This window comes from Neoarius graeffei, chromosome 4 (assembly GCF_027579695.1).
Source record: "Neoarius graeffei isolate fNeoGra1 chromosome 4, fNeoGra1.pri, whole genome shotgun sequence".
In the NCBI taxonomy this organism is placed as follows: domain Eukaryota; kingdom Metazoa; phylum Chordata; class Actinopteri; order Siluriformes; family Ariidae; genus Neoarius; species Neoarius graeffei.
This window is the reverse complement of record NC_083572.1, coordinates 34,715,526-34,739,385: the sequence shown is the minus strand read 5'-3', so window position 1 is coordinate 34,739,385 and position 23,860 is coordinate 34,715,526. Positions and strand designations below refer to the sequence as shown.

The 23,860-nt window shown below is 42.2% G+C and overlaps 1 protein-coding gene across 6 annotated transcripts in view; it reads left to right on the top strand.

Moving 5' to 3' along the window:
* ripor3 (RIPOR family member 3) overlaps positions 1-23,860 on the top strand; it is a 145,924-nt gene that overhangs the window by 101,138 nt on the left and 20,926 nt on the right. For 2 of the 6 annotated variants that reach the window (XM_060919156.1, XM_060919153.1), the window contains exons 12-17: positions 451-526; positions 672-884; positions 972-1,367; positions 1,464-1,612; positions 3,138-3,327; positions 4,585-4,714. In XM_060919156.1, the coding sequence (XP_060775139.1) occupies positions 451-526; positions 672-884; positions 972-1,367; positions 1,464-1,612; positions 3,138-3,327; positions 4,585-4,714 (1,154 nt within the window). Of the gene's footprint in view, positions 1-450; positions 581-671; positions 885-971; positions 1,368-1,463; positions 1,613-3,137; positions 3,328-4,584; positions 4,715-23,860 lie in introns of all 6 variants that reach the window. The other 4 variants (XM_060919157.1, XM_060919152.1, XM_060919155.1 and 1 more) reach the window with 3 other exon arrangements.

The window sequence follows — 23,860 nt, the reverse complement described above, 5'->3', positions numbered from 1 at the left end:
AGGAATATAGAGGAAATCCATGGCTATACTCTTTTGACCTATGGATTACAACAACATTTAACCAGTTTAACAACTCATAGCAACTTATTCACATCTTAATTTTAAGCCATCAGTTGATATTTGACTTCCTGTTTCAAATCTTAATGGTCACTTGCCTAAGACTGCAAGCTACAAGCTAGTATGTTGTTCTGAACTTGGTTTGCATCAAGTGTTTAGATTTATAGTCATTAGAACAGTGACTTGACTAAATTCAGTGCCAATTTATTTGTATAGGGCTTTTAACAATAGACATTGTTGCAAAGCAGCTTTACAGAAAAATAAAGATTTTAAACATATGATCTAATAAATTTATTCTTAATAAATTTAAGAAGATTCCTACAGTTTTTTTTTTACTACACCACTATGGTGTTGTAATTCAATCTCTCTTACATACTTTCACTTCATATGCAGTCCTTTTGACAGTGGTATGGTGAAGAATCTCATGTCATCTTCTAGTCGACAGTCAACCCACAGCAGGAAAAGACTGGTGAGCAGCTGGACACCTCCTAACACTCCCACTTTCACAGAGAAATACTTTTTAGTGAGTTTTTAAGACACACCTACACACAGACACAACATGCACAGTGCATGAAAACTTGAAAATAATGTTATGCATCCTTTCTTTGACACAGTCTATGCTGCGTCAGTTTCAAGAAGCAGATGGCTCTTTCTCTACTAGCTCACGTGAATCCAGGGGTGTGTCTCTGATTAGCTACCTGTCTGACTCTGCCCAGGCACTCTCTCCACTGGTCTATGAAAGGGCCAGTTATCCTCCAATTTTCCCTGACCTTTCCATGGACTATTTGTCAGTGGATGCTGACCTTTTAAAGACACCCCTTGGAGAGGTAGAATCAATGTAAAACTAGATTAGAATAACACACAATCTTCTAAACACTACATAATCTAATCTTCAATTTTCTTTCAATCTTCAGGGTGATGAAAGTGGTGCATGGCTTTCAGAGCCTGAAATCAGCTCTCCTAGTCCAGGGGACAGCAAGCGAGATGCAATATTTCATTATCAGTGTTACAGAACTCCTGACATTCTTCAACAAACTGGTGTGGTGGCTACCAACCAAGTAGTGGAACCAGTGAAGTCCAAAGTAGCTACCAATGATCTTGTAGTAGAGGAGGTCTCAGTAGAAGAAAGGATTGAGGAAATACCAAAGGTCCTAAAAATGGGTGTAGGGAATTCCCAAAGAAGAGCAGTGGCCATGAAGGTTGGCCTAGTGCAAGCACAGGTTGCTGTTACCTTGCAGGAGATGAGTTTTGCAAAGGCAGAGTTAAAGCGTCTGAATCTACAAATACTACAGCTTGACCAAGTCTTAAAGGTAGTGATCTCTACCATGTTTGCTGTTACATTTACTACAAAATCTGAAACAGATGTTTAATGATTGATTACCCATTTGCTCTACCTTGATTCACAGAGGGACATCTACATTCTTCATACCTCCTCTAGTGAGGCACTAGATGTAGAGGAAGAGGAAGTGCTGGGCAGTTTTGACTTTCTTTCCATTGACTTCAACACAGAAGACAGCAACTCGTACATGAGTAGTAGCAGGCTCATGGACACTAGGTAGGCTAGAACTTGTTTACCAATGATATAATTGAGTTGATTGGTCACTTAATGTAGAAGATGGCATTTGCAATTGATAAAAAATCATGGACATGTCCATAACCTGGAAGGCACATAAGGACTACAAGGTAAATGTGTTGCTCAATTTAAAAAAAAGAAAAATCATAGTGATTATAGTATGGATTTAGTAAATGTGTTTGTTACTGTCAAAAAAAAAAACATGCTACTAGTACAAAGACTCCCACTGTTGAAGTATGATAGAGGTGCTGTTAATTTTTCTAAAGTACACAGTGTTGAGAATGTTTGCAACTATTCAACAAATGCAAACTAAGGTCTCTGGGTATTCTAAGTTATGCAATAGAGAGTAAAACTGCAGGCTTACAATCAGTCAATCCTGTGGCAGTAGTAATAAAATGGTTTTATATATTAAAAAAAAACCATCCTGTGTGTGGAGAGTCTGCAGGCTGAAACACTTTGTTGTTTGGGAGGGGTGGGGGGGATTCCAGGAGATCAGCAGTTTCTAAAATACTCAAATCAGCCCATCTGGCACCAACAACCATGCCACTGTTAAAATAACAGAGATCACATTTTCCCCTAATTCTGATGTTTGATGTGAAAATAACTGAGGCTCCTTATCTGTATTTATATGATTTTATGCCTTGTGCTGCTGCCACATGATTGGCTGATTGAATAACTGTATAGCTGTGCAGGTGTACCTATTAAACTGGATGGTAAGGGTATACATATTTAATTTTGAAAACTGGGAAAGTTTATTAATTAGTCTTGGTTTTATCATACTTTAGAAAACAAAAGTTAAAGTTGAGAGGACAAAATATGCAGGACAGTTGTCAAATAAATGAATTCAAAGCATCTCATAACCATCATTCCTCAGAACTACACTGTCAGAAATAGGGGTACAGTAGGAGTCCATTTCTGTCCTCAAAGGTACAATGTATGCCCTAGGGCACATTATTGGTCCTTATGGTAACTATGTGTACCTTTTTAGGAACAAAAGGGTACATATGTTCCCAAGCAGTATCCAAAGGATACAAATAAGTACTTTAGTGGGTACTGCCCCAGTGACTAGCTGTTGTACCCTTAAAGGTGCAATATTGTACTTTATTTTCTGAGAATGTATCATTCATCACATAATCATCTTCCTTTCAAAAAAAAGAAAAAATAAATAAATATTGGAAATCTGGTATTAAGCCATAGAAGTCATGGATTTTGGATGAAAATGTGGGGGAATATCAAGGTATAAAAATTAAAATTATTCCATGTGGCACTTGCCAATAGTTTATATTATTGGCACTTTTACTAACAGAATGCATGTTTATGTATGTATTAGTAGAAGTTACCATTTTGCTACACTATATCTTAGTATACAACCAAGGCAGAATGTTTCAGAGTATATTCTGGATATTTTGAAATATAAAACTGCATATTTTATCAACAGAGTCCTTTGTAAATGTTGCTGTTGCAATAGTTATACCACACTGATTGTTTCAGGTTGGGTTTATTTTAGGTTTAAAGGGAACATCGTGACAACCCGAGAGGAGATGTCAGAAGATACAGTACTGTTGTCAGAACAGCAACATACATGGCACATGGCAAAAAGAGCAGACACTGAGAACAGAAGTTCACTCAGCACTGGGGAGTACACTCTAGATCAAGCCTTGGAGATCCACCTCAAAATCTGTCTTGCACTACTGAGCGTAAGAAAGCATAATATGCCTGTCTTTCCCTAAAAATATACATTAAACCAATATCTGCAACATCTTATCCTATTGCTGACAATCTGTTAATATTTGATTCAGTTGCTGTCATTACAGAATAGTGTCATGTACGTTTAATGACATTTTGACATTAAAGCTGTTGGACTACCTTTATTACCATCATTAATATTGTACATTATATCCTACCTGAATGCATATGTCCTTCTTGCATACATTTGTACATGCAGCACACATTTTCATACAAAATTTCAATAATTACACTGTGGCAGAACACAACTCAAGAACCCAGACAACTCGAGGTGAAGTGAAGAGTGAGCTCTTTATTTTCATCCATGCCCTATACAGTATTAAAAGGCAAAGCAAATTTAATGATAAAAAAATGGCAACAGAAACTTAACAGCTTTCCAGTGGCTTGATTCAGCTCAGTTCTGTCACACACACCTCAACCCTTTGACAGACAGACGGAAAGCAATGTGTAAAATAAGCATTTCCAGATCAGCAACAAGTGTACCACGTTACTTTGCTTATTCCTCCACACTCCTGCTGCAGGCTCCCACTAAACCACCCTCACCTCCATGTACCCTCTTTGCAGCATTCAGTGGGCTGTATTCTGAGTGAATTGGCTAAAGTATAGAGCAGTCTAGAGCTACTGTCAGCCAGTTTGATGTTACCACAATGTGCCACACTACAATTTATGTTTAGACTTTAAAACAATTGAATGCTACTTGAGGCCAATATTAAATAAATATGACAAATAAATTTGTTTTCATTTGTGCAAGGAAGGTAGAATTTTATTTGGAGACATTGCTTGTCATGAAGACCAAATTTTTGTAATTAATACATTTATGAAAATGTATTACTTAAAGTGAGCTACATGTGTAGCAGATTAAGATGAATGTTTTGTGAACTTTTCCTTTACATGGTGGGCTTTTTGTTTTGTTTTGTTTACAAGAGCACTCAGAATAATAAAAAAAAACATAGTCACCAATTTATTAATTCAAAAATAGCAAACTAAAAGCATACTTAAATAGCTTACATCCCATGCACATTCTGCTATTTCATGAGCTCAATAAAGTATTTCATGGATATGTTAATTTGTTCACAATTAACTGTCAGCACTTAACATAAAAATAAAATGTAAAATAGATAAAGCAAGATAGTGAGCATATATAATAATAAGCTGCTTTGAATTGGTGTTGAACTATTATCCAATAGTCATATTGTATTATCTTACAGGCACTGAGGGTGTCTAATTTGGAATGCATGCAACAGTATATTCTGGAAGATCTATCACGTCAAACCGAAGTGCTTGAAAAAATCACGACTTTGAAACAGCGGAAGACTCATGATATCTCAGCAACAGAATGTAAGTGCCTGAGTGACACCCCCACCCCTCACCACCAAAAAAAAAAGATGCAAAGCTGTATTAAAACATCAATTTTAATGTTTCATCATACTGAAAAGAATGGAGAGGCCTAATAATTGGACCAGCTATATTAGTGTTGAGATCAACAATATAATAGATCAACATTCAAATGTGTTTACAGATTGCAACTAAATTATGCACCAGAGAGAGCATTTAATGGGTGAGAAATGTGCATAGGTTCTGAGACATTATCTCATGCATAAACCTATGAGCCTCTGTCGCTCCTAAAATATTTGAGAACAGTCTCGGGTCAGAAGAGAGTGTTAGGCATTACAGCACTCCAGTCTCCAGCATGCAAAAAAAGGTCCCTTTCTCTGAGAGGTCATGACATTTTTTGGGGAATGTTTCCTTATAATATGATCCTGTTGCAATACTCTTACTCTTTTGTGGACAACATGTAGTCCCTAAAACCAATGAACTCCTTGGTTCCTAATGACCAAGGAACTTTTTCTCCATTCCTACCTGAGCTATCTTAGTACATGCTCACACCAGCCCTTCACACTATAACCTAGAAACTTTTCTCTTTTTCACCCACCTAGGAATTTTAACCACCTAGAAATTTTATTTACCCTTCAAAAATGTGATTCTGTGCATACTACAATATTGTTTTACTATAAGCAGAGTTACACTAACCATACATGCAAAACATTCTTTCTGCCACCATGTAAATAGGTAAAAATAATTTGCTTACTAATTATTCAGAGATTGTTGGGCCTCAACGGCAAGCCACTACCCAAGTCCTCCTTTTCCACACTAATGCAGAAATCAGTGATACAAGTTCCTGCTTACCTTAATTGCTATACCTGAACCCATGGTCTAGTTGAACATGAAGGTGGATGGTTCATTTGGATCACTCTAACTTCTTGGCTGGCTTGCCAATTTATGTGGTCACCAAAAAAAAAAAAATTCCAACATAGTACAACATGATAGCAGAAATAATTGATTTATTGACAATCCAGCAAATCATGCAATAAATGAATTGGTCTTGAGAGTGACTGAACTACTGAGAGCTGTATTCCCCTTTTTATACTCTTTTGCCCCTTCTCTAGTGTCAACAATTTACTGTTATCAGTTTGCCAATACTTTGTTTGCTACTGCTCACCTTCATTCCTCTTTGTTCCAATGCAACTTTCTACTTTCACCACATATCACAATATCATCTGCAAACATCATGTTCCATGGTGACTCTTGCCTCACTTCGTCCCTCAAGCTATCCATCACTATGGCAAACAAGAAAGAACTCAAAGTAGATCCTTGATGAAGTCCCACCTTCACCTTGAACCATTCAGTCGTTCCAACTGCACACCTCACTGCTGTTTCACTGTGCTCATACATGTCTTGCACCACTCTAATATAGTTCTCATTCACTCCACACTTTCTCAAACAATACCATAACTCATCTCTCGGCACTCTATCGTATGCCTTCTCCAGGTCTACAAACACACAATATAGCTTTCTCTGGCCTTCCCTGTACTTCTCCATTAACATTCTTAAAGCAAAAATTGCATCCGACATGCTTTTCCTTGGCATAAACCCGTACTGCTGTTCACAGATTGCTACCTCTCTTCTCAATCTTGCCTCCAATACCCTTTCCCATAACTTCATGATGTGGCTCATCAATTTTATCCCTCTGTAATTACTGCAGCTCTGTACATCTCCCTTATTCTTGTATATTGGGACTAGCATACTCTTTCTCCATTCATTTGGCATTTTCTCATTCTCTAAGATCTTATTAAACAAGCTCATTAGGAACTCCACAGCCATCTCACCCAAACATCTCCAAACCTCAATCGGGATACCATCTGGTCCGACTGCTTTCCCAGTCTTCATTCTTTTCATAGCTGCCCTCACCTCATCCTTACTAACCAATTCTACTTCCTGACTTGCTGTCTCCAACAAATCTAACCTTTTCTCTCTTGGCTTCTCTTCATTTAATAAATCCTCAAAGTACTCTTTCCACCTTCTTAATACACTCTCTTTGTCAGCACATTTCCATTTACATCTTTCATCACTCTTACCTGCGGTACAACCCTCACTTCCGTGTTTCTCTGCCTAGCTAGTCTGTACAGGTCTTTCTCTCCTTCTTTGGTCTCCAGTCTTTCGTACAACTCCTGGTATGCATCTGCTTTTGCCTTTGTTACTGTTCTTTTTGCCTTCTGTCTCGTCTCTCTGTATAACTGCCTGCTTTCTTCATCTTTCTGATCATCCCAATTCTTCTTTGCTAGCCTCTTCTCTTTTATAATTTCCTGCACTTCTTTGTTCCACCACCACGTCTCCTTGTCTTCCTTCCTCCTTCCCAATGACCACCCTAGCACCTTCCTTGCTGCCTCTCTTACTAGTATAGTAGTAGTATCCCAATCTTCTGGCAGACTTCCATTACCACTCAATGCTTGTCTCATTTCTTCCCTAAACTCCTTCTGATGTTCAACCTCTTTTAGTTTCCACCACTTAATCTTCGGCTCTACTATTTCATGCTTCCTCTTTTTCACTTTCAAGCTCATCCTGCACACGACCACTCAATGTTGTCTAGCTACATGCTCTCCTGCCATCACTTTATAGTCTCCAATCTCCTTCAGGTTACCCCTTCTGCAGAGTATGTAGTCCACCTGTGTAGATCTTCCTCCACTCTTAACCCTTTGGTGACTGACCCCTTGAAAATGGTTCCTCCAGGAACTATGACTTTTCAGTTGTCAAGACAACAGAAGAACTAAAATACAAAAACAGAAAGATACGTCACAATGCTCTTGTGCACAAAACAAAATGCTCTTGTATTTTAGTTTTTCCGTTGTCTTGACGACTGAAACGTCATTGTTCCTGGAGGAACCATGTTCAAGGGGTCAGTCACCAAAGGGTTAAACGTCACCCTGTGCTGCTCTTTCTTCTCGAAGTATGTATTGACTATTGATGAATTCATCTTCTTTGAAAAATCAACCACCATTTGGCCTTCCACATTTCTCTCTTTTACACCATATCTGCCCATCATGTCCTCATCTCCTCTGTTTCCCTCACCAACATGTCCATTGAAATCTGCTCCTATCAGCATGTGCTCCTCCCTCGGTATACTTTCTACCACTTCATCCATCTTTTCCCAGAAAGACTCTTTCTCTTCATTCTCACATCCAACCTGTGGGGCATATACACACACACAACATTGATTACCACTCCTTGAATCTCCAACTTCATGCCTATCACTCTGACACCCTCTTCACATGAATCACACTGTTGACCAACTCTCCCCTCAAAACAATACCAACACCATTTCTCTTTCCATTGACTCCATAATAAAACAACTTGCATCCACCTCCAATGTTCTTGGCCTTGCTTTCCTTCCACCTTGTCTCCTGCACACACAAAAAGTCCAACTTCCTTCTTTCCATCATATCTGCTAACTCTCTTGCTCTGCCAGTCAGTGTTCCCACATTCAGTGTTCCTACCCTCAATTCTAAGTTCCTTCCCTTCCATCTTTCACGCTCTCTCCTAAAACGCCTCCCCCCTCTCTTTCTCCTTCTCCATTTTGGCGCAACAGTAGCATACTTTCCACCAGCACCCTGTTGACCAACAGTACCGGAGATGGCCGTTGTTAACAAGGGCCCCAACCAATCCGATATGGTATTTCTCTTTTCAGTCCGCATGTTAGATTTGGCACAGTTTTACACCAGATGCCCTTCCTGATGCAACCCACTCCATTTATCCAGGCTTGGGATCGGCACCAAGAATACGCTTATGCACCTCCAGTGGCTGGAGCAGTTGGAGAAGGATTTCAGGAGTCATTTGTGATAGGAAAGTCATTTGTGATAGGAAAGTCCCAACAAAAGTGAAAGGTAAGCTGTATAAGACAGTAGTGAGACCAGCTGTGATGTATGGATTGGAGACAGTACCCTTAACAACGAGACAGAAGGCAAAGTTGGAGGTGGCGGAGTTGAGGATGTTAAGGTTTGTGATGGGAGTGACAAGGTTGGACAGGATAAGGAACGAGCACATCAGAGGGACAGTACATGTGGAGTGCTGGGAATTAAGCTAAGAGAGATGAGACTGAGGTGGTACAGGCACATCCTGAGAAGAGATGCAGAGCATGTTGGAAGGAGAATGTTGAAGATGGAGCTGCCAGGCACACAAAAACAAGGAAGGCCAAAGAGGAGATACATGGATGTGGTGAGAGAGGACATGAAAGTGGCAAGTGTGGTAGAGAAGGATGCGGAAGACAGGGAGCAATGGAGACAAAAGATCCGCTGTGGCAATCCCTAATTGGGAGCAGCCAAAAGAAGAAGAAGAAGAGTTTGCCAATCCTCTACATTTTTGGACAATGCTTATCTGTCTAACACTGCTTTTATCCGACCACCCTTGTCCTAATTTTTAGTTTTTCAACTAGGAATTTTTTGTACTTATCTGTCTTTCTGTGAGAGCTCATTGTTTATTTTCATATACCTATTTCTCTTCATAAGAATCAATCACCCAATGAACCTCATTTCTTGTGAACACCATTATAATTATTTTCATAGGATAATATAAATAAATATGAGGGACATTCTGTCCCAGTAGTATGCATATTATAAAAAATTTAATGACACTCACAAGCATTATCACCCATGCCTGCATCCCACAACAATCACTTCAGTGGGCTAATACAGTAGAGTGGCATGTTGGTGCAGTCAGAATGTACTATTTCACCCATCCTTCTCTAGCATTTTGGTTCTCTACAGCTTTTAGCCCTTTTGGGGCTAACAGGTCTCATAAAGCACTTGGTTTGCATTAAGTGTGTATCCCCATAATATGTTTATGATACTCCTAAAACAAATTCTCTCTCTCTCTCTCTCTCTCTCTCTCTCTCTATATATATATATATATATATATATATATATATATATATATATATATATATATATATATATATTGAGGTATTTCACTCACGTGACCAAGTCATGTGATGCTGCCATTTTGGACGGCACGGCTCGAATCAGTTTGAATGCGAGGAAGGCGACAAACGAAAAACATAAAAGAAAAAGGAGCGAGATGCAGAAAACACCTTCACTATCCAGTGATGTAGGGCATTTACAGGGCGAGCAGAGGGAGAGGTATTTGCAAAAATTGAGGTTAGCAGGCTTAGAGAACGACGTTTACCTGCTTCCACCAGGATTGTTCACTGACGTACGGAAGTACACGAAGCCCTCGTCTTTACCTGACTTCGGCCCACATGATCTGTATACCTATGTCGTTAAAAACCCATCGCCATACACAGGTATTGATCTGAAAGCGTATACGAGTTTGGATGCCTACAAATATTTTGTGTCAGGCTGGGTAACATGCCTACATCAGCGGGTCGTCCCTGGAGCTGGTGCTCGCCATCTGATTACAGCTAAGGTTTGTTCACATTTTCATTTACTTTCGGTCCTCAGGATAAACAAAATGTTATTAAATGTCATTGAAATAACTTCTTAGTCTGTTGAGACATGGCCCGTTATAAATTTGCTGTTACCAGGCAATGACTAAGAACTGTATTATTAGGGTCGGTGTAGTTGTAGCAGTGTATTAGCAACTAGCTGTTAGCACTAGCTAATGTCAACAACATCGTAGCTGGTATGTTACTGTAGCAATATTTACGTTCAGTCATTTGGATGACTGTTAAAACCTTTCAGTCTCAAGTTTTTCCTTTACTGGATTTACTAGTTTACTGAGCTAGCGCGCTCGGCCAAGCCGGGAGCCATCGCGCGCTCTCCGGCCAAGCCGGGAGCCATCGCGCGCTCTCCGGCCAAGCCGGGAGCCATCGCGCGCTCTCCGGCCAAGCCGGGAGCCATCGCGCGCTCTCCGGCCAAGCCGGGAGCCATCGCGCGCTCTCCGGCCAAGCCGGGAGCCATCGTGCGCTCGCCGGCCAAGCCGGGAGCCATCGCGCGCTAGCTCAGTAAACTAGTAAATCCAGTAAAGGAAAAACTTGAGACTGAAAGGTTTTAACAGTCATCCAAATGACTGAACGTAAATATTGCTACAGTAACATACTAGCTACTGTTGTTGACATTAGCTAGCTTGCCGTCCAAAATGGTGGACACCGGGGCGTCACGTGACCCTGTGACGTCAGGTGAAATACCTCAATATATATACTAAGTCAGGACTTCCTGGTTTACGCACTTCCTGCTTCCTGAGTTGTTCGCGCCGAGTCCTTTTTTCCCGCGAGTGCCGGCGTTAATTACTAATCCCTTTTTAACTTTTTTTCTACAAATAAATTTCCAGTATCCTCTTCATTTTTATTGTACTGTCGCTTTCATTTTTGTACTTTTCACTTTCGCTTTCCTTTTTCCGTTTTTTTTTTCCCGGTTTTTTCTCTTTCTTTTTTCGGAAGAACGCCGAGACCGGAAGCTTTCTTTTTCTCTCCTCCTGTGTAAAGACCACAAGTGGAGGCCATCCACATCTGATCTGCTTTAATATCAACAGATCTTCATTTAAGGTACGTGAATCTTTTCATCATGGCACACCTTCAGCCTGTTCAGTGTGCTGAGTGCAGGATGTTTAGTCATTCTTCCTCCGTCACTAGCGATAGCTTTATTAGCTTTACTTGTGATAAGTGCAGATTAGTTAGCTCTCTGACGGAGAAGATTACAGTGCTAGAAGCGCGTGTCCAGGCTTTAGAGCAGGTTAGTGAGCGTGAGAACAGTGTAGTTTCTGTTAGGGAAAGTCTGGACGCCCTAGGTGGAGTTAGCAATCCCCCAACTCCGGCATTAGAGCCCTTACAGCGGGGCGAATGGGTGATGGCTCGGCGGCATAAGCGTTGAGCCAAAGCTACCGCTGAGGCTCGCCCACGGGAGCACCACTCCTCTCCGCGTCACGTGTCGAACAGGTTTGCTCTCCTTAGTGATGCACCCACTGAGAAACCTGAAAGAGCTCTGGTTGTAGGGGACTCTATCATACGGCATGTGAAATTAGCTCAGCCTTTAGGGGCACCAGCAGCTTTAGTCAGGTGTATACTGGGAGCCAGGGCGCCGGACATAGCAGGTAATCTTAGGGTCCTAGGCAAGCACAGGTTCTCAAAGATAGTTATCCATGCAGGAGCTAATAATATACGCCTTCGTCAGTCTGAGGTTACTAAGAGTAACTTTGTAGAGGTGTTTAAATTAGCGAAGGCGATGTCCGATGCTGTAGTATGCTCTGGCCCCATCCCAATGCGGCGTGGCGATGTAGCTTACAGCAGGTTATGGTCGCTGAACTGCTGGCTGTCCAGGTGGTGCTCTGAAAACAGTGTGGGCTTTATAGATAATTGGGCTAATTTTGAGGGCACTGCTGGCCTGTTAGGGCGGGACGGTATCCATCCCACTCGGGAAGGTGCTGCTCTCATTTCCTGCAGCATAGGCCATAGTCTCAGAACAGGCCTAGTTAATTTCTGACAATCCAGAGCCAAGGCCAGGGAACAGACGAACAGGCTAAACCGACTGTCTGCTAGCTGCACAGAGTCGTCACTCAGGGCCCACTACATCGAGACTGTGTCTGTTCCCCGAGCTCAACAAAAAGGTAGAAATTTTCAGAGAGTTTGTTCCAGTAACCTAATCAATATAAAATTAGATCATACTGACTGTACAGCTGCTGCCAGCACCTTTGATCTAAAGGTGGGGCTATTAAATATTAGATCTCTTACATCTAAAGCGCTAATGGTTAATGAACTCATTACTGATCAGGAGTTTAATGTACTGTGTTTAACAGAAACATGGATTAAGCCAAATGAATATATAGCATTAAATGAAGCGAGTCCTCCTGGATACAGTTATATACACCAGCCTCGTCTAACTGGCAGAGGAGGAGGCATTGCAGTTATTTATAACGATTATCTAGGTGTAACACAAAAACCTGGTTATAAATTTAATACATTTGAAGTTCTTCATAGTCATATAATGTATGTAGCCTTGAAAAATAAGTCTACCCAGTTAATTCCATTGCTTATTATTTACAGGCCCCCGGGGCCATATTCTGAGTTTCTTTCTGAATTTGCAGATTTTATCTCAGATCTGGTTATTTCCTTAGACAAAGCTTTAGTTGTCGGAGATTTTAATATTCACTTCGATAACCCAGAAGACCCTTTAAAAACAGCGTTTGTGTCCATCTTAGACTCAGTCGGGATTAAGCAGAATGTCATAGGACCGACCCATAATGGTGGTCACACCCTTGATCTAATACTAACATTCAGATTAAACGTAGATAATATAGTCATACTTCCACGGTCTGAAGTTATCTCAGATCATTGTCTCATCTCATTCAAGATATGTCTGAGTAATAATATATGCACCTCACCATGCTACTGTATTAAACGTACTTTCACGTCAACTACTGCACAGAGCTTTATAAATGATCTCCCAGAGCTGTCAACTTTGATTGGGTCACTGTCAGCCCCTGCAGAACTTGATCAGGCAACTGAATGCTTAGAGTCAACATTCCGCCATACTTTAGATAATGTAGCTCCTCTAAAAAGGAAAATGGTCAGAGACAAAAAATTAGCACCCTGGTATAATGATGACACTCGCACATTAAAACAGACCACTCGAAAATTGGAACGTAAATGGCGTCAAACAAAATTGGTAGTGTTCAAATTAGCTTGGAAGGAGAGCTTCTTGAAGTATAGAAAAGCTCTTAGTGCTGCGAGATCAACATATTTCTCCTCCCTAATAGAAGATAACAAAAATAATCTGAGATTCCTATTTAATACTGTAGCAAAATTAACCAGGAATAAGTCCACTATCAACACATGCACACCTGCAGTATGTAGTAGCAACGACTTCATGAATTTTTTTTAATGACAAAATTGAGAATATCCGACAAAAAATTCAAACTACTAATTTAAGGTTAGACAATGAAAGTGACCTTGTAGTTAACAATATAACTGTATCAGATCATCAGTTAGAATGTTTTACTCCCCTAAAAGAAACTGAATTACTTTCATTAATCTCTACATCAAAAGCCTCAACTTGCGTACTAGATCCCTTACCGACACATCTATTCAAACAGATAATGCCTGGAGTAATTGAACCGCTTCTAAAAATAATAAATTCTTCTCTTATGATTGGCTATGTACCCAAATCCTTTAAACTAGCAGTTATCAAACCCCTGATTAAAAAACCTGACCTTGATCCCTGTCAGCTGTCCAATTATCGGCCATTATCAAACCTCCCCTTTATCTCCAAGATCCTTGAAAAAGCTGTGGCACAGCAGTTATGCTCATATTTACATAGGAATAACATCCATGAAATGTATCAGTCAGGATTTAGACCTCATCATAGCACAGAGACAGCACTGGTTAAAGTAGTAAACGACCTACTGTTGGCGTCTGATCAGGGCTGTGTCTCGCTACATGTGTTGCTTGACCTTAGTGCAGCATTTGATACCATTGATCATTCCAGTCTTCTGGATAGACTAGAAAATGTTGTGGGAGTTAAGGGAATGGCCCTCTCCTGGCTCAGGTCTTATCTAACTGATCGTTATCAGTATGTTGATATAAATGGTGATACTTCTAGACGTACCGAGGTAAAGTTTGGTGTTCCACAAGGTTCTGTCTTGGGTCCACTGCTTTTTTCTCTATATATGTTACCTCTGGGCGATATTATTCATAAACATTGTATTAGTTTCCACTGTTATGCTGATGACACACAGTTATATGTCTCTGCAAAACCTGATGAGAGACACCAGCTTAATAGAATTGAGGAATGTGTTAAGGACATTAGACACTGGATGTTTATTAATTTCCTTCTGCTTAACTCTGACAAGACTGAAGTACTTGTGCTAGGACCACATACAGCTAGAAGTAAGTTTTCTGATTACACAGTGACTCTGGATGGCCTTTCTGTTTCTTCACGTGCAGCAGTAAAAGACCTCGGAGTGATTATTGACCCCAGTCTTTCATTCGAAACTCACATTGATAACATCACCCGGATAGCTTTCTTTCATCTCAGAAATATTGCAAAGATAAGAAATTTAATGTCATTGCATGATGCAGAAAAACTAGTCCATGCTTTCGTTACCTCCAGGTTGGATTATTGTAATGCCTTACTGTCTGGATGTTCCAATAATTGCATAAACAAGCTCCAGTTAGTTCAAAATGCAGCAGCAAGAGTCCTTACTAGAACTAGAAAATATGACCACATCGCGCCTGTCTTATCCACACTGCATTGGCTCCCAATCAAATTTTGTACTGATTATAAAATACTACTATTGACCTTTAAAGCACTAAATGGTCTCGCACCACAGTACCTGAGTGAACTTCTGCTCCTCTATGACCTGCCACGCCTACTTAGATCAAAAGGTGCAGGCTATCTGCTGGTAGCTCGTATATTGAAGGCTACATCAGGGGGCAGAGCCTTTTCTTACAAACCCCCCCAGTTATGGAACAGCCTTCCAAGTAATGTTCGGGAATCAGACACAGTCTCAGCATTTACGTCTAGGCTGAAAACATATCTGTTTAGTCAAGCCTTTTGTTAATGGTGTTTATGAGGTAAAGGAGTAGATCTGGAGGGTCCTCAGACATAGTGTTTTGGTAAACTGGGATGTATGGATGCTGTCAGTCCCCACTCGCTTGCTCACTCGAGTTTGTTGACGGTGTAGTGGCCGGCTGCTTTATGTCCCGGGGCTCCCTCATGCCTGTGTTACCTTCTGGCTCTCTCCTTTTAGTTATGCTGTCATAGTTAGTTGCCGGAGTCCCTGCTTGTACTCGGTGCAATATGTATACTGCTCCTACTTTTTCAGGTGACATTGGGCATACCCAACAACCTGTGTTTTCTTTCCCTCCCCCCCACCCCAAATCTGTCCCTCTGAGTTACATGGAGTCAACAGGAAATATTTTGGTGGAGAGGGTGGAGACCTCGACTGGCTATCGTAGCCTGCAGGGAATCGGCCGTCAGACATTCTGTCGCATGTCCCAGACCCGGTGAAATGTAACTGAATTGTCTTGGCCAGCCCTAAGGGTCCCATCTGCATCTCATCATTGCTGAGGAGTGTGCTCCCATCACCCAATCAAGCATCCAGCCAGAGCAGGTCATGATATTTTTTACCATATTAACATGCCATTGTTGTGTGTTATGCCTGATGTAAAGACTCTCGTCTCTGCGAGCCTACCACACAGATTTAATACTTGTCATTTTTAGGGCATACCTAACAACCTGTGTTTTCTTTCCCTCTTCCCCCCCCCCCCCCCCCAATCTGTCCCTCTGAGTTACATGTTGATCCTGGGATTGAGATGCTGGCCTCTTCTGCCCCTCGGACCTGCTTGATCCATCCTGGTGCCCTGTGTCTGGTCGGAGTTTTATCGCACCGCTCCTGTGAAGGACGGCCCCATGAGGACAGTTGAGGGTTATACCTGTTAAAACTGTTAATATTATAGTCAGGCTGTCTGTTGTTGCCCAAATGAGGATGGGTTCCCTTTTGAGTCTGGTTCCTCTCGAGGTTTCTTCCTCATGTCATCTGAGGGAGTTTTTCCTTGCCACCATCGCCACAGGCTTGCTCATTGGGGATAGATTAGGGATAAAATTATCTCATGTTTTAAGTCGTTCAAATTCTGTAAAGCTGCTTTGCGACAGTGTTTATTGTTAAAAGCGCTATACAAATAAACTTGATTTTATATATATATATTTTATTTTATATATATATATATATATATATATATATATATATATATATATATATATATATATATATAAAAATGGATGAATAAATAAGTCATCAATGGTAGAATGCCATGATTGCCAGTTTTATCTGTGACTATAGAGACAAATAAAACTATCTGCTAAAATGACAAAGTATGTTTTCTTCCATGTTATTTATTCATAGCCTAACATTATTTTGGCTAGATTATGCAAGGTAGTAATATATACCATCCATTCATTATATGTAGCCACTTATCCTGTACAGGGTCACACGCAAGCTGGAGCCTATCCCAGCTGACTATGGGCAAGAGGCAGAGTACACCCTGGACAAGTCACTACACATAGAGACAAACAACCATTCACACCTATGGTCAATTTAGAGCTACCAATTAGCCTAACCTGCATGTCTTTAGACCAGGGGTGTCCAAACTGATCCATAAAGGGCCGTGTGGCTGCAGGTTTTCATTCCAGCCATGCAGCAGCACCCTGATTTGGCTTATTCAATTAACTGACACACCCACCCTTTAATCAAGGGTGGGTGTGGCTGCAAGTATTTGACTGTGTGAAGACAGTTCAGTTGATTGAATGAGCCAAGTCAGGTGTGCTGCTGCATGGCTGGAATGAAAACCTGCAGCCACACGGCCCTTTATGGATCAATTTGAACACCCCTGCTTTAGACTATGGGGGAAACCGGAGCACCCAGAAGAAACCCACACAGACATAGGGAGAACATGCAAACTCCACACAGAAAGGCCCTCGTTGGCCGCTGGGCTTGAACCCAAGACCTTCTTGCTATGAGGCAACAGTGCTAGCCACTACACCACCCATTAATACATACTTGGGAGAGAAAACTACCATTCTGCTGCAGACAGAGAGAAATGAGATTGATTCTCGGGTAGGTCAGTGTTCTTGGGCTCTGAATAGTATTCTGTCTATGGTAGCTCAAACATGCATGGCTGTAAAACTCCAATAAAGCTGCTATTATTCCTTTTTTGTGTAGTAATGGTACAACCCCGATTCCAAAAAAGTTGGGACAAAGTACAAATTGTAAATAAAAACGGAATGCAATAATTTACAAATCTCAAAAACTGATATTGTATTCACAATAGAACATAGACAACATATCAAATGTCGAAAGTGAGACATTTTGAAATTTCATGCCAAATATTGGCTCATTTGAAATTTCATGACAGCAACACATCTCAAAAAAGCTGGGACAGGGGCAATAAGAGTCTGGAAAAGTTAAAGGTACAAAAAAGGAACAGCTGGAGGACCAAATTGCAACTCATTAGGTCAATTGGCAATAGGTCATTAACATGACTGGGTATAAAAAGAGCATCTTGGAGTGGCAGTGGCTCTCAGAAGTAAAGATGGGAAGAGGCTCACCAATCCCCCTAATTCTGCGCCGACAAATAGTGGAGCAATATCAGAAAGGAGTTCAACAGTGTAAAATTGCAATGAGTTTGAACATATCATCTACAGTGCATAATATCATCAAAAGATTCAGAGAATCTGGAAGAATCTCTGTGCGTAAGGGTCACGGCCGGAAAACCATACTGGATGCCCGTGATCTTCGGGCCCTTAGACGGCACTGCATCACATACAGGCATGCTTCTGTATTGGAGATCACAAAATGGGCTCAGGAGTATTTCCAGAGAACATTATCTGTGAACACAATTCACCGTGCCATCCGCCGTTGCCAGCTAAAACACTATAGTTCAAAGAAGAAGCCATATCTAAACATGATCCAGAAGCGCAGACGTCTTCTCTGGGCCAAGGCTCATTTAAAATGGACTGGCAAAGTGGAAAACTGTTCTGTGGTCAGACGAATCAAAATTTGAAGTTCTTTATGGAAATCAGGGACGCCGTGTCATTCGGACTAAAGAGGAGAAGGACGACCCAAATTGTTATCAGCGTTCAGTTCAGAAGCCTGCATCTCTGATGGTATGGGGTTGCATTAGTGCATGTGGCATGGGCAGCTTACACATCTGGAAAGACACCATCAATGCTGAAAGGTATATCCAGGTTCTAGAGCAACATATGCTCCCATCCAGATGACGTCTCTTTCAGGGAAGACCTTGCATTTTCCAACATGACAATGCCAAACCACATACTGCATCAATTACAGCATCATGGCTGCGTAGAAGAAGGGTCCGGGTACTGAACTGGCCAGCCTGCAGTCCAGATCTTTCACTCATAGAAAACATTTGGCGCATCATAAAACGGAAGATAGGACAAAAAAGACCTAAGACAGTTGAGCAAGTAGAATCCTACATTAGACAAGAATGGGTTAACATTCCTATCCCTAAACTTGAGCAACTTGTCTCTTCAGTCCCCAGACGTTTACAGACTGTTGTAAAGAGAAAAGGGGATGTCTCACAGTGGTAAACATGGCCTTGTCCCAACTTTTTTGAGATGTGTTGCTGTCATGAAATTTAAAATCACCTAATTTTTCTCTTTAAATGATACATTTTCTCAGTTTAAACATTTGATATGTCATCTATGTTCTATTCTGAATAAAATATGGAATTTTGAAACTTCCACATCATTGCATTCTATTTTTATTTACAATTTGTACTTTGTCCCAACTTTTTTGGAATCGGGGTTGTATTTAACGAGTTAGGTTACACCTTTTCTGCGATTGGGTGTCATTTCAGTGCCTTCATTGGACCTGTCCCCAGTGTTTCAGTATTTACGGTATTATTATTATTGTTTATTTATTTTTTTATTATTATTACTGCTTACTTCAGATTATGACTGGTATTATTACTGCTTATTTTTCACAAATTTGAAGCCTAATTTTATATACTTGTTGATTTTTTATTTTTTTTTAAATCTTTCAAATTTGTCAAGGTGGTTAATAACACATTTTTCTGAATACATACAGCATTACTGTTTTACACAGACTTTAAGTATGGAGATATTTTGTTACTTTCACTCAAGTAAAATTTTGCCTTTATAACCAATCTTAATTGCATAAGAACTCATAATTTTACTTAAGTACAGTTTCTCTGTAGTTTTGCCACCCCTAGCCAAGAATGCCAGAGCCTCCAGCATGCAAATCAACTATCAATAAGATCAATGTTAACTATTATAGATCAACTACTGTAATTTACCAGTGTGGATTACCTTTATAGTAATAGATGATGAAAGATGGTGGCATGTTTGCATTAAAGTGTTATATTTTATTTGAAATTGTATATATGAATGACAAAAATATGATTAAAAATAACATTGAAGTTACATATAAAGCTGTTATTTCATTATAATATACTATTAATTTTAAACTCTAAGAGATATTCAAGTTTAGTTTCATAATTGCTTTGAAAAGAAATGCGTAACAAGTCCCTGATGTGGGTGGAGGACAGAAGCATGGCAGGCAGGAGTTGATGTTCACACACACACTTTATTTTATTTATTTTCTTAGCTTTTCAGCTTTACTCACTCACACACAGTCACACATGCAACACACACACACACACACACACACACACACACACACACACGTGTTCTGGTCAGTAGCGCACCCCTCTCTCTGCTCTCTCTCTTTTTCTATCCTCTGTCACTGCAACACAGACACACAACATTAATTAACCACAGGTGCATTGACTTTGCCATTCACCTTCTCTGGCCCCGCCCTCCATTCACAAACTGACGCTAGGCCACGCCCCTGCTGCCACATATCCCGACCACCCAACTCAGGCCGGGGAGCTGTCTGACCTGCAGCGGACCCCCCCCCACACACACACACACACACATACACGGGCCAGGAGGTCTGCCACTACCATCTGCGCCCCCAGTCTGTGGACCACCTCAAATTTAAATGGCTGGAGGGCGAGATATCAATGGGTGATCTGCGCATTGGCATCTTTCATGCAGTGGAGCCACTGGAGGGGCGTGTGGTCCAAACAGAGGGTGAAAGTGTGCCCCAGCAGATAGTACTGGAGGGTGAGGATCTCCCACTTGATGACCAAGCACTGTTTCTCAATGGTGCTGTACTTACTCTTGTGCATTGAGAGCTTGTGGCTGATGTACAGCATGGGGTGTTCCTCGCCCTCCACCTTCTGGGAAAAATGGCCCCCAGCCCTCTGTCCAATGCGTCCATCTGCAAAATAAAGGGGAGAAAGAAGTCAGGGGAGCGTAAGAGTGGCCCCCCACATAGTGCAGCCTTTATCCTGGTGAAAGCCTGTTGGCACTGCTCCGTCCACTGGATCGGATCTGGTGCTCCCTTTTTAGTGAGATCAGTTAGCGGGCTGGTGACATCCGAATAATTAGATATGAACCTACGATAGTAGCCAGCCAGCCCCAGGAACTGTCTCACCCCCTTTTTGGTCTCAGGCCTCGGGCAGGCCACACTCTCTGCTGTCTTGTCAATTTGAGGACACACCTGCCCATGACCCAAGTGGAAACCCAGATACCGTACTTCCACCCGCCCAATTACACACTTTTTTGGGTTGGCTGTGAGACCCACCTGCCTCAGCGACTCTAGTATGGCCCTAAGGTGTTCTATGTGCTGTGGTCAGTCACTGCTGTATATGATTATATCATCTGAGTAGGCTGCCACATAGGTGGCATGGGGGAAGAGGATCTTGTCCATGAGCTGTTGAAATGTAGCGGGAGCCCCAAACAACCCAAAAGGAAGCATGACAAACTGGTGTAATCCAAATGGTGTTGAAAAAGCCATTTTCTCTTGGGATAGAGGAGTCAAGGGGATCTGCCAATATCCCTTCGGCAAATCCAGTGTCAAATAAAAGCGAACCGCACCTAACCAATTGAGCAACTCATCAATGTGAGGCATTGGGTACACATCAAATTTAGACACCGCATTGACTTTTCTATAGTCCACAGAGAACCGGACTGACCCGTTGGCCTTGGGTACCAGGACCGCTGGGCTGCTCCAGTCACTGTGTGACTCCTTGATTATGCCCATATCGAGCATGGCCTTGAGTTCGTCCTGAACCACCTTTTTTTGTGTGTTCAGGTAAGCGGTAAGGGCGGCTATGCACCACCACCCCCGGGGGCATTTCCATGTGGTGCTCTATGAGGTGGGTGCAGTCGGGAAGGGGTGAGAGCATGTCAGAAAATTCCTCCTGCAACTTGGCTACTTCTGTGAGTTGGGCTGGTGAGAGGTAGTCTCCACAAGGGACCGGAGCAGTTTGGGTTGTGGTTTTGGTTGGTTTTACCTCCAGCCCCAGCTCTGCCTTCTGTGGAACTACTGAAGCCAATGCTACAGGGACCCCCTCATTCCAGCGCTTTAATAGGTTGAGGTGGTATATTTGTAGAGCCCGCCCTTATCCGTTCACCTCACCTCACCATCAATGTCCCTGACTCGCCGTGTGACCTTGATGGGCCCTTGCCACTTGGTGACTAATTTGGAACTCAACATGGGCAATAACACAAGTACTTTGTCTCCCAGAGTGAACTCTCTAGGGTGCATGCCCCTGTTGTACAGCTGGGCTTGATGTTCTTGTGACTGCTGCATATCGAGAACATATTGAATTTTGTTTTTACTAGGTGAAGGTCTCTCCTCCCAATTTTCCTGCAGCATGTCCAAGATGCCACACTACTTTTGCCCATATAATAATTCAAACAGGGAAAATCCCATGGAGGCTTGTGGGACCTCTTGTACTGCAAATAACAGGGGCTTGAGCCATCTGTCCCAATTACGTGCATCTTCACTTCCAAACTTCCGAATTAGATTTTTAAGAGTTTGATTAAATCTCTCTACCAAACCATCCGGTTGTGGGTGATAAATGCTGGTGTGGATAGATTTAATTCCCAACAACCCATAGAGCTCGTGTGGTGTGCATGACATAAACGAAGTGCCTTGGGCTGTCAGGATTTCTTTCAGAATCCCAACCCAGGAGATGATACGGAAGAGCACTTCCACAATACTGCATTCTGAGATATTGCAGAGAGACACCACTTCTGGATATCATATTGCATAGTCCACCAGATCTAAAATAAAGTGAAATCCTCGTGCTGACCAATCTAATGGCCCAATGAGATCCATACCAATTCTTTCGAAGGGGATCTCAATTAGGAGAGGGCACAAAGGCGCTTTTGGAGTGGCCACAGGATTTACTAATTGGCATTCGCAGCATGCCACACACCACCAATGAACATTCCCACGAATCCCTGGCCAACAGAACTGGGCCATTATTCAGGCTAATGTTTTATCCTGCCCTAAGTGTTTGGCCATGGGATTAAAGTGAGCCGCAAGGAATACAAGTTCCCTACGGCTCTTAGGGATTAACAACTGGGTTATTTGTTCACTGGTTTGAGTGTCCTGTGTCACTCAATACAGTCTATCTTTAATAATCATAAAGTGTTGGGAGACGGGTGCCGCATTTGGCTGGAGAGTTTGACCATCAATTGTTCTTACTTGGTCAAATGCATGCCACAGAGTCTCATCTCGTGACTGGTCTAAAGGGAAATCCTCGAGGGAATCCCCGAGAGTGGGAGGAGGGGTGGGCTGCTCCTCACTCCTCGTATCGTCCTGATGCAGTGATGACGTGGATAGCTCTGTGACAGCTTCTCCAGTCAATGCCACACTGGGATCCCCCCATGACATTTTATGGCAGGACCCACTCCCTACTATGTATTCCATTAAGGTTTGAAACCCTGGCTAATCAGTTCCCAAAATCAGCAAGTGGGTGAGACGAGGATTATCTGCCGCCTTAAATCTGTGCTTTTGGCCCCGAAATAGAATATGGACCAACACTAGAGGATAATTGTGAACATCCCCTTGCACACACAACAACTTCACTGCTTGTGCTCTCCCCAGTGCCTCACCTTGCACCAGGCTTTGGTGAATTGAGGTCTGATTACAACCAGAATCCACCAATGCATGATATGTATCTCTTTGAATGCTTACCGGTATGCAATACGTTCCAGCCCAATCGGGGTCGGTCTCTGGTGCGTCAGGGATGCAGATTACAGCTCCCACCTCTGTTGCAGAGCCCTGACTCAGGAGATGCTCCGGCTCCCCACCGCACCAGCACACTGGCCCCGGCTTTTCCTCTGCACCAGCGTTATGGGCGTCACTCACCTGAGGGGGAGAAGACACAGACACGGAAGAGGGAGATAGGAGGACACTGGGGGTGTGACAGACTGACTGGGGAGAAGCTGGCCACTGCCTTCGCGGTGGGGGAATGGGATGGAGAAGAGGAGGGGGGAAGGAGAGAGAGAAAGGAAACGAGGGGAGGTACCTCGTTCACCTGTTATCGGAACCACCTCCAGATGGTCCTCCGCCAACTCGATGGCTTGTTCTAGCGACGCCGGGTGATGACACTGGACCCATCCCGCCATTCCTTCCAGAAGTCGAGAGGTGAACTGTTCCAGTGCCACCAGATCAATGATCCCATCAGCATCACGGTCTTCCGTTCTCAGCCACTGCCGGCAGGTATCCTGGAGTTGCTGGCTGAATGCGAATGGCCGGCTGACCTCCTCCACTGGCAATGTTGTTCTGGGGAACGGC